General features: G+C 39.2%; 1 protein-coding gene across 1 annotated transcript in view; it reads right to left on the reverse strand.

The window, feature by feature from the left end:
- Nucleotides 1–1,472: 1,472 nt before the first annotated feature.
- The window catches only part of LOC137371973 (glycerol-3-phosphate dehydrogenase [NAD(+)], cytoplasmic-like), a 52,141-nt gene continuing 41,402 nt past the window's right edge, over nucleotides 1,473–12,211 (reverse strand). Inside the window, exons 6-8 of the mRNA XM_068035162.1 lie at nucleotides 4,427–4,660; nucleotides 3,732–3,838; nucleotides 1,473–2,492 (exon numbers count right to left, since the gene is read on the reverse strand). Coding sequence (XP_067891263.1) covers nucleotides 2,396–2,492; nucleotides 3,732–3,838; nucleotides 4,427–4,660 — 438 coding nt within the window. The 3' untranslated portion in view covers nucleotides 1,473–2,395. The remainder of the gene's footprint in view (nucleotides 2,493–3,731; nucleotides 3,839–4,426; nucleotides 4,661–12,211) is intronic.

Genomic DNA, 12,211 nt, shown 5'->3' on the forward strand with positions numbered 1-12,211 from the left:
CAAAGCATTAGTACAGATTAGGTGTAAATACACTGAATATTGAACAGCAGCAAGTGCAAACCTGAAAAAAAAGTGGGTAAGCAAACTGAACAAACTAAGATGAAGTGAAATAAATGCAAAAAAAATGTAAAAAAAAGGAAGAAAAAATCAAGGTTGTTCTCAAACAAGACTTCAAGTGTCCTTCCAGCAACCTCTTCAAAAAACAAAGTCCAGCATCTATGGAATTACTTCAGTTCTCCAATGAATCCATCTCCACAATTTTACCACACTATTTCTCAAAAAAAAATTTTTTATATAGAAGCACCTTCATAACACCTCGATCCTTGGAGGAACGAAATACCATTTTTAAATATGTTTCGTTACAAAGTATGGAAAAACAGAAGATGAAAAAAATTAAAACACATTTACACACTCATTCTGATTCACGCTTTACTTGTAGCTAATAAAGTTCAGCTTTGTACCATCTTTGCACTCAGATAATTCAAAGCAGATTTAAATCCTAGACAAAGCATCCACAATTACATTGTTTTCCTGTAATGTGGATAATCTTTAAGTGATAAGGTTGCAATAGTTAACTCCATCAGAATAGTCTGGCTTTTTTTTTATTCTTGGGATGTGGGCGACGCTGGCCAGGCCAGCATTTATTGCCCATCCCTAATTGCCTTTGAGAAGGTGGTGGTGAGCTGCCTTCTTGAACCGCTGCAGTCCGTGTGGGGTAGGTACACCCACAGTGCTGTTAGAAAGGGAGTTCCAGGATTTTGACCCAGCGACAGTGAAGGAACGGTGATATAATTCCAAGTCAGGATGGTGTGTGGCATCCTGGTTTTCAAATTTTTCAATAAAGTCTAGGGGGTTATGATCAGTATATACCAGTATCTCTTTGTAGTTGTGGCGGACATATACTTCAAAACCAGATCACAAGTGGCTTCCAAACAACATCTCAAGTGTCCTGTCGGTGAACTTGCTAAAAGAAAAAGCACAACCATGGAATCTTTTCAGTTTTAACACAAGTCCTCAAAAAAAACTAAAGTATTTTTAAAAAATGGAAGGACTTTCCTAACAATTGAAGGATAGATATTGGCCAAGACACCATGGATAACTCCCTTGCTCTTCTTGTAAATAGTACCATGGAATCTTTTACATCCATTTGACCAAGCAGATGGGACCTCGGTTTAATGTCTCATCCGAAAGACAGCACCTCTGACAGTGCAGCGCTGCCTCACTGCTGCACTGGACTGTCAACCTTGATTTTTGTGCACAAGCCCTGGAGTGCAACTTCAACCTGGAAGATTGTGACTCAGGCCATAGCTGAGACTTCATGGTCTACTTCTGTGTTGCAATGTTCTGATACTTTGTAATATTACATGAAAAATGCGCTGACATTGCAATGAACTGATCAATACTGTGGAGTCAAATTATTTAAGTGCTTCAGCACTGTTCATATATACTTAAAAAAAACCAACAAAACCACATTCGTATTACAAATATTTTATTCTGATTGAAAGATAATCAGTTACAAAGTAATATAGTTTTTATTTCCAGTCCAAAGCTTAGTTGGGAGAACTTACATTTCTAATTTCCCATTACATCCACCTTACCACAGCATTTTGGTGTTGGTTATTGAACTGGTTTACTCTTAAAAGTTAAGACATTGATCTATGCAGACTGAACACAAGTTCCTGTAAAAAGCTACTGTATTTACAATGTATTTTTTAAAGATTCCAGTGCTTCATTTGTGTGAAGCCAAACATGACAATGAACAAGTTATATTTTTGACCACAATTACACAAATATTTCACAGGGCATAAAAACTCAAATGTCTTTGATGTAAGCATTAGCTTTAATCAATCTATTTTAGTGATTCAAGAGCTACGATGTGTAGTTAATTCCTGTGTACCTGAAATCTTGAGTCAACACCTACAGAACTGGAATTCTCATATATATATATATATACATATATATATATATACATATACATACTGTTTCTGCTACATAGATCAATGACCACCATTTGTTGCATGAACTAAAGCCAGCATTTATGAATGTAAAAAGTAAGGCCAACAGAAGAAGCATGCTAAGAAGTTACATTGACAAAAGTAGGGAATGATTGAAGATGTTACTGAAACATTAATAAGCATTCTAGAAATTGCAACAAGTTTTCACAAGTGCATATAAAAGCTATGCTTCCCTGGTTAAAATGTAGAATTATTGTAAAAAACAGAAACCAATTTTCATTGGTAAGTTTCACTATAAAAAGCACCCTATTAAAAATTACCTTATTAAAATATATTTTAAAAAGGCTGCTAAAATAATCTGTAGCTATGTTTATTCTTTACCTGCAAAGAAAGAAAAAAAGTTTGTGATTATGACATGGATTTGCAGGAGTTGGCTCAAGTTACAAGTGTTCTGGATGGTTCTGAAGGCATGTGATGAAGTCTTCAACTGGTCTAGACTCGTAGCAGATTTGATAAACTGCACCAAAGAGTGGAAATCTGTAAAAATACAAAGGTTTGTCTGAAACAGTTTAATGTGAAGGGGACCCTTATTCATATGAACACACATACATAAGAATTAGGAGCAGGAGTAGGCCACTCGGCCCTTCAAGCCTGCTCCACCATTCAATAAGTTCATGGCTAAACTGATTACTCCACATTTCCACCTACCCCCTTAACCTTCCACCCCCTTGCTTATCAAGAATCCATCTACCTCTGCCTTAAAAATATTCAAAGACTCTGCTTCCAACGCCTTTTGAGGAACAGAATTCCAAAGATTCACGACCCTCTGAGAGAAAACATTTCTCCTCATCTCTGTCTTAAATGGGCGACCCCTTATTTTCAAACAGTGACCCCTAGTTCTATATTCTCCCACAAAGGGAAACATCCTTTCCACATCCACCCTGTCAAGACTCCTCAGGGCCTTATATGTTTCAATCAAGTCGCCTCCTGCTCTTCTAAATTCCAGCGGATACAAGCCTAGCCTGTCCAATCTTTCCTCATAAGACAGCCCGCCCATTCCAGGTATTAGTCTAGTAAACCTCTGCACTGCCTCCAACGCATTCACATCCTTCCTTAAATAAGGAGACCAGCACTCCAGATGTGGTCTCACCAACGCCGTGTATAACTGAAGCATAACCTCCCTACTTTTGTATTCAATTCCCCTCGTGATAAACGATAACATTCTATTAGCTTTCCTAATTATGTGCTGTACCTGCACACTAACCTTATGCGATTCATGCACTAGGACACCCATATCCTTCTGCATCTCAAAGCTCTGCAATCTCTCACCATTTAGATCATATGCTTTTATATTCTTCCTGCCAAAGTGCACAATTTCACACTTTCCTACATTATACTCCCAAACTCCCATTATATTCCCAAACTTGAAGTAGCAAGTGGAGACCACGCACTTCTATAAAAAGGCACACGCACATTACAGCTATTCAGAAATTGCATATATTTTAGACAGTGTAGAATGGATACAGTAGCCTGGTGGCTATATTACTGAACTAATAACCCAGACAGTTTTGGTCATCTGTCCCAATGCCTCCTTATGTGGCATGGTGTCAAATTTTATTGAACAATCTGTGAAGCACCTTGGGATGTCTTACTACACTAAAGGCAGTATGTGAAAGCAATTCTTTGAATTATTATACAATCCATAATACGTTGACACATTTATTAAGTAACATTACAAGTAAATAAAGCAACTTATTTACTGTCAAAACTACTTACTTGTCCACCAAGTTCTTCTGTTTGAGTACTTTGTAAACCTCGGCTGATGTCTGAGGACCTTGTAACTTTTGCCCATTCAGCATTTCTTTTTCCAACACCTCAATAGACTGGAAAAAATATAGTGAAAGACCATAAAAATCTAAGGTATGTGACGTATTTCAGTTATTCAGCAAAATCTTAATTGCTGTCAAATACATTGTGCAACAACAGTGGGGCATATCTAGATGCAACATTACCACAAATAAGAGTGACAGAGAATCATAGAATATCATACTATCTTATTCAAAATGCAACCTAGGGTCAGTTCCCCTTCGCACAACAAACACAGCAAGAACTGTTTTTCTATTTACTCAACTCCCTAATTTTTAAACACTTTAAGACTGGACTTTGAATTCTAAACTTTTTGATTGTATTTCAAGCTCTGTATAATTTTATAGGACTTGTATTCATCTTGTAAATCATAAAGTGCTTGACTCCCAAGAATTGTGTTATATTTAGGATGGTGTGTATAACTACTTTGACTATGAAAGGGAGAGCTTTACCTTTCCACTCATTAATTTATGCACTTTTTTCACGAAAAAGCAAAACATTAAAATGAGAATTATTTCCCCAATACCTACAAATCCATTACTTAAGGACATAAAATGTTAAAGGAAAAAAGTCATTATCAGAACAGAGTTTTAAAAAACTCCTACCTTTCCAGTTTTCACAAATGCTTCTGCTACTTTTCTGTTGCGCCCTCCATAACAGGTTGTAACAAGATCAGCAACTCCGCAACTCTCCAGGAAGGTGGCTGATGTTACTTGTCCTTCACAAAATAATTTGGCAAAAGCTAACATTTCCATCAATCCCAAGCGGATAACAGCAGCTTTAGTATTGTCACCATAACCTAATCCATCACAGAATCCAGCACCAACAGCCACAATATTCTAGGGAGTAAAAGCATTAATAGAATTGAGGTTAAAATCCAAAATAGGTGTTGGGAAATTGTAGTACAGACTGAAATTCATAATTGTTTATATGAAATCAATTATATATGAAGCAAAACATATCAAGTATGAAATGTTCATTTTAGTGAGGCTTTAAAAGGACTTCAGATCAAGCTGGATTTTCAGAAGGCTTTCGATAAGGTCCCACACAGGTTAGTAAGCAAATTAGAGCACATGGGATTTGGGGTAATATACTGGCATGGATTGAGAATTGGCTAACAGACAGAAAACAAGGTGTAGGAATAAACAGGTCATTCTCAGGTTGGCAGGCTGTGACTACTGGGGTACCACAAGGATTAGAGCTTGGGCCCCAGCTATTCACAATCTATATGAATGATTTGTATGTGGGGACCAAATGTAATATTTCCAAGTTTGCCGATCACACAAAACTCGGTGGGAATGTGAGTTGTGAGGAGAATGCAAAGAGGATTCATGGAGATTTATACAGGCTAAGTGAGTGGGCAAGAACATGGCAGATGGAATATAATGTGGAAAAGTGTGAAGTTATCCACTTTGGTAGGAAGACAGAAATGCAGAGTATTTCTTAAATGGTGAGAGATTGGGAAGTGTTGATGAGCAAAGGGATCTGGGTGTCCTTATTCATGAGTCACTAAAAGCTAACATGCAGGTGCAGCAAGCAATTAGGAAGGCAAATGGTATATTGGCCTTTATTGCAAGAGGATTTGAGTACAAGAGTAAAGAAGTCTTGTGGCAATTGTATACAACCTTGGTGAGACAGCACCTGGAGTACTGTGTACAGTTTTGGTCTCCTTAACGAAAGAAGGCTATACTTGCCATAGAGGGAGTGCAATGAACCTGGAATACCGGGATTGTCCTATGAGGAGAGATTGAGGAGATGGAGCCTGTATTCTGTAGAATTTAGAAGAATGAGATAATCTCATTGAGGCAAAATTCTTACAGGGCTCAACAGGGTTGATGCATGAAAGATGTTTCCCCTGGCTGGGGGATCTACCAGAGGACGCAGTCTCCGTATTTGAGGTAGGCCATTTAGGACTGAGAGGAGAAGGAATTTCTTCACTCAGAGGGTGGTGAATCTGTGGAATTCTCTACCCCAGAGGGCTGTGGAGGCTCAGTCATTCAGTATGTTTATTACAGAGATTGATATCAAGGGATAGTGTGGGAAAATAGCATTGAGGTAGATGATCAGCCATGATCTGTTTGAATGGCGGAGCAGGCTTGAGGGGCATGAATGGCCTACTACTGCTCCTATTTCCTATGTTCCTACATCTTGAGAAAAGCCAGGATTTCTGATTTTCTTATTTATTAATTTACAGGGATGATAATATTTTCTACGATAAATGCACTGATTTTCTTTGGATATCTAGCAGTCTGTTGAAGGTTAGGACAGAGGAGCTCAGGAGCTTATCAAAATTTACAGGGGGTCTTGTAATGCATCAATATTTGCAAGGGACTTCCAGATAGAAAAGATGAAAAAAAGTCTGCATGGACAACTTATGCAAACCAAGAAAAGTGGCTGAATAGCTTCCACCTCCGCTGCGTCAGACGGATATTGGGCATCTCCTAGTAGGACAGATTGCCAAGTATAGAAGTACACCAGCATGCAGGGATCCCCAGCATGTCTGCCCTCTTCAGTCAGTGGAGACTCCGTTGCCTGGGTCATATGCGCCAAATGGATAACGGCCGCATCCCTAGACATTGTAAGGTTATTAGGTTGCTAAAAGTTACTAACCAACACACTAATTGTTAAAATTTAGCTATTATAAACTAACAAATGACTTATCATAAACTAACATTTAGCTTTATTAGAACCTTTCTTTGTAGTATGATAAAGTGGAAAGACTTAGGAAATAGGGCACAGTATAGACAAGATATCGAGGCAGAGGGATTCTGGGAGATTATGTCAAGTTTAAAAATGCTTACTTGGAGCAAAAGGGTGAGACTGTAGGAACAGACAGTGAAAACAGCTTCTGCGTAGATTTGTCTCGTGAGATAAGGCATCCTCAAAAAGTAAAAGCATTGAGATAAAAGTAGTCAACACAAAGCCCCCTGTTGTTTACTACTTGCGTAAATCCGAAAAGTTAGCAACCATCACAAATTGATCCTTGGTTGGTTAAGAAAGGCATCCTTTAATACAAGACTAATCACTGATTGGGAGAGGGGAGGGTTAACTGCAAAGCTGCCAGGATAAATTGAGTCCTGTCCTTGTTACTGGGCGGCAGAGAACATCAACTTGATTGAAACATATAAGATCCTGAGGGGTCTTGACAGGATGGATGTGGAAAGGATGTTTTCCCTTGTGGGAGAATCTAGAACAAGGGTCACTGTTTAAAAATAAAGGGTAGCCCATTTAAGACAGAGATGAGGAGACATTTTTTCTCTGAGGTTTGTGAACTTTGGAACTCTCTTACTCAAAAGGCGGTGGAAGCAGAGTCTTTGAATATGTTTAAGGCAGAGGTAGATAGATTCTTGATAAGCAAGGGGGTGAGAGGTTATCAGGGGTAGGTGGTAATGTGGAGAAATCAGTTCAGCCATGAACTTATTGAATGGCGGAGCAGGGTCGAAGAGCCGAGTGGCCTACACCTGCTCCTAATTCATAAACTACGAGAGAGAGAGAGAGCCAAAAGCTTGAGGACCCAAAGTTGCAAGAAATTGTCGTGCGCTCTACCGTCCAATTTCTGATACGGGTAGTATCATCTCTGTTAGACTGTTAATCGCTGCCTGAGTTTGTGACTAATTAGAATTAGAACATTGCAGCGCAGTACAGGCCCTTCGGCCCTTGATGTTGCGCCGACCTGTGAAACCATCTGACCTACACTATTCCATTTTCATCCATATGTCTATCCAATGACCACTTAAATGCCCTTAAAGTTGGTGAGTCTACTACTGCTGCTAGTTTATCTGAAAACTTAACAAATTTGTCCTTACCTTTATCTCAATAAAGTCAATTCACAACAAGCTGTTGTGCTGTCAAGTCTGTTCCCACCTTAGAAGGGGGTATAAAACACCCCTATCTTATCAAATCTTACAACATGCTCTATGGTGAGCTTGTTATTGGCACAAGACCAACAGGCCACCCACATCTGTGATACAAGAATGTCTGCATGAGACCTGAAGTTGACCGGGATCGGAATCGATGCATGGGAAGTCCTTGCTGCTGACCAGAGTTCCTGGAGAATGGCAGTAAGGAAGGGCATAGAAAAAGCAGAGGGCAAAAGAAATGATCAGATGGCGGAAAAAAGAACCAGGGGAAGGAAAAAACATTAGTCGATCTCAGGCCAATAATATTCATCTGTGCCAGCTGTGGAAGGGATTGCCACTCACAAGTCCGCCTCTACAGCCACAACAGACAATGTTCAACTCAAGAAGTGACATACAGCCCGGACGCAGTCCATCATCTTCCGAGACGGACGAATGTGTATTACTACTGCTACTACTACTAGTCTGCACCAATAATCGTCTGCCAGAACATCCTTATTAAAAGTTTGGGTTAAAAGGTAATGTAGTGTACGTAATTAGGTTAATAATACATTTTGCCAGTACTTCCTAACATTTCAGAAAAAGAGATTGGGAATAACTTTCAGTGGTAGAAAACTAGCAATATCAGATTGGTTGCCTGTTACGCACACAATTGATTTCCCTTCTCATTAATCAATGGAAGAGAAAATTAGGCGGGTTGCATAATCTGATAGGCTGGAGCAGGAACCTGGCGCTAAGTTGAAAGTTATCCCTATTTTAATTATAAATATAATATTGAAGAAATTCATCTCCCATCCTTTTCTAAAAAAAAATTCTAATCTGCCTGTCTGATTTCCCTTCAGTAAAGGTACAATGACAAGATACTACAAAGGACCTATTACGCCTCTCACTAACCTGCTGTATCATGGTAAGTGCATGGTACTGCAGTTGAACAGGAAATATATCTGTTATCTCCCCAAGCTTTCCTAAATCCAAAACAGAATCTGACAGGCTAATAGAAACATTACTGTGCATTTAATAGTTTTATATTTATGTATGCATATTTATATAGTGTCATGGTCCTGTAGTTTTTTTTCCGGGAATATGCGGTTTTACCTTTAAGGCTTGCAAAGGATCAGTATGGCTTTAAGAACCAACAAGCTTCAGGAGTTACAGGAAGGTGCATTTTCGTTGCCTTAGAAACAACCATTTGGAGACTGCGATTCAAAGGGTGCATTCTCGTTACCATAGATACAGCCACTGGGAGTATCAAGCAATACATTTGTTACAATTCAATTTTGAACTGGCCATTTAGTTGAAGACAATTTGTTCTAACAGAACACAGACACAGAGAACACACAGACAGACAGCTATGGTGTTTAGCACCTGAAAAAAGAGCTCTCAGCCATTTAAACTGAAGGAATAGGATTTTAGTCTGTTTAATTATTATCTCTCCAAGTTCTAAAAAAAAATCAAGCCAAAACGGAGATCTCTGATAATTTGAACTGAAGGAAGGGAAGTTAGACTGTGACAATCTTTTATCCCTCAAAAACTCTAAAGTCAGATTGATTCTATTGAAAGTGTTTGCAAGTCATTAATTGTTGAAATTCGCTGGAGAAGGAAAGCATCACCTACTGCTGGAGTTAGACTACGGACTGTTCTCCCAAAGAAGAACCTTTTTTCTGTATCGGATGACTGTGAGGACTTGAAACAACATTCTGTGAGAAGTTCAAGCAACACTAGACAGTAAATTTGCAAGGCCTCTAATTTTTTCTATTTTAAATGTTGTTTATATCTTCATAGTGTTTAAGAATTTAGTTCTTCTAATTGAAGAGTTAATTTGTTGATTTAAAGACACCTGGTTTGGTTAGCCTCATTCAGGGGCTAATAGATGGTACAATTTGGCTGGGTCTTCCTTTAATTTGGAAAGTATTAAATGATAGGTTAGGCGATCTGTGGAGCAACGGGATTGAATTAACAGTGCGTTTCTCCCACCACAATCAGAATCGTATATTTTGATTGGGGGCTTTGACTGGAGTGGTCGGTCGTAACAATAGGTATACATATACATTTTCAACAATGTCAAATTGAAGTTTACAGTTACTTCAGCAATAAATTGTTTTCTTTAAGGAGAACAATGCCAGTTTCTCTAGCCTCTCCACGTAACAGAAGTCTTTCACCCCGTAAATCTCCTCTGCACCCACTCTGTGGCCTTGACATCCTTCCTAAAATGTGATTCCCAGAACTGAACACAGTACTCCAGCTGGGGCCTAACCACTGTTTTATAAAGGATTGTATAACTTCCTTGCCTTTGTACTCCATGACTCTGTTTATAAAGCCAAGGATCCTGTATGTTTTTAACAACATTCTTAACATGTCCTGCAATCTTCAAAGGCATGCACCCCAAGGTCTCTCTGTTCCTACACCCTCTTTGAAATTGTACCAATTAGTTTATATCCATACTACTCATTCTTACTACCAGAATGAATCACTTCAAACTTCTCTGTGTTAAATTTCATCTGCATTGAGTCTGCCTATTTCATCAGTCAATGTCCTCCTGAAATCTGTTACTATTTTCCTCCTATGTTTACTGCATTTCCCAGTTATGTGTTATCTGCAAACTTTGAAATCATGTTCTATATACCAATTCCAGGTCATTAATATCAAGAACAGTGGTGCCAACACCAGTCCCTGGGGGACACCACGCCACACTTTCCTCCAGTCTGAAAAACAACTGTTCACCATTCTCTGCTTTCTGTCCCTTAGCCAATTTCATATTTATGCAGTCACTCCCCTAAACTGGATAAAACCATAGATTCAAATAACCGTTATAATCACTATAACAGAACTTTTTAATTCCCATGGGCTTCAATTTTGCTAACAAGTCTAATATGTTATACTTTATCAAACACCTTTTGAAAGTCCCATTACGATTGAGGCAGGAGCAGTGCACTGTCTTCCTCTAGTTCCATTTCTCCATGGGTCACAACATATATTTAAATGTTTACCCAGTTATCGATATGGCCAATTATATTACTTTATTTTTATTTCAGAATAAAATCCACCAACCAGGTTTCTTTAATAAACATCAAAATTATTAATTTATTATCAAAGAAGACTTATTCAGTAAACATGCAAAGCAATAACACACAAATTGAAATATGAAAGATCCATTTTAAATTAGCCCAACACACATGCACGGATACACACACACACTGGTTAAAGAAAAAAAAAAGTTTTCTCTTAACAAAAAAGACAAAAAAAAACTTTGGCCAAATACTTCTTAATTCTTGAAGGAAAAGGAGAAGATATGGAATTATATCAGTTGTCCCTTTATTCTGACATCCAAATACACGTAGACGGCTGTCACTGGAATCTTTTTGGAACAGTTCTCTTCAGGCGATGTCGAGGATTAGTCTGTCAGGCTTTCCGGGAGAAATGCGGAATCAGGGGTTTCTGCTATCACACTGGATTCCCAGGTGTCTCAGAGAAGTGGAGAAAGGATGAACTGGTGTCTTCTCTCTTAGCAGGCTGACCCCCCCAACTGACTCAAAACAAGCCGAAATGAAACCAACTCTTGACCACCATCAATCTTGACATGTCACTTCTCTGTAAACAAGTCCCCCTGGTCACTAGGGCTTTTGTGGTTTACTTAGCTGAAGACATGTAACTTCCAGTAAGTGTGTTTCTAACCCAAGTCCCAAGTCCTTCTAGTTACCTTTTTTTAAAAAAAAAGTCCAGCATCTATGTAATCTCTTCAGTCCTCCAAAGAAATCCATTTCCACAATTTTAAAACACGAGTCCTCACAAAATATAAAAAAAGTACTTTCATAACAGTCCATATAAACAGCATCAACCTTATATATCCTCACTGTTACTTTGTCAAAGAATAACAGATTTTCCACTTTGGATACTGTTGGGGGAAGATAGCTTCTCAGGGGAATATAGCAAGAGCCAAGTCTCTGGTACCACAGGTGGTTCAGCTGCACAGGAAGGGAGGAAAAAGAGTGGGAGAGCTTTAGTGATAGGGGATTCTATGGTAAGGGGTACAGACAGGCATTTCTGTGGCCGCAAACGTGACTCCAGGATGGTATGTTGCCTCCCTGCTGCTAGGGTCAAGGATGTCACAGACTGGCTGTAGGACATTCTGAAGGGGGAGGGTGAACAGTCAGAGGTCATGGTTCACATTGGTACCAACAACATAGGCAGAAAGAGGGATGAGGTCCTGCAACAAGAATTTAGGGAGCTAGGTAACAGATTAAAAAGCAGGACTTCAAAGGCTGTAATCTCTGGATTACTCCCTGTGCCACGCGCTAGTGAGTATAGGAACAGGAGGATAGAGCAGATGAATGCGTGGCTGAGGAGATGGTGCAGGAGGGAGGGCTTTAGTTTCCTGCATCACTGGGTCTGTTTCTGGCGAAGGTGGGACCTGTACAAATTGGATGGGTTGCACCTGAACCGGAATGGGACCAACATCCTTTCTGGGAGGTTTGTTAGTGCTGTTGGGGGGAGTTTAAACTAATTTGGCAGGGGGGTGGGATATAGAGTAGAGGT

Source organism: Heterodontus francisci, chromosome 7, assembly GCF_036365525.1.
Source record: "Heterodontus francisci isolate sHetFra1 chromosome 7, sHetFra1.hap1, whole genome shotgun sequence".
Classification (NCBI taxonomy): Eukaryota; Metazoa; Chordata; class Chondrichthyes; order Heterodontiformes; family Heterodontidae; genus Heterodontus; species Heterodontus francisci.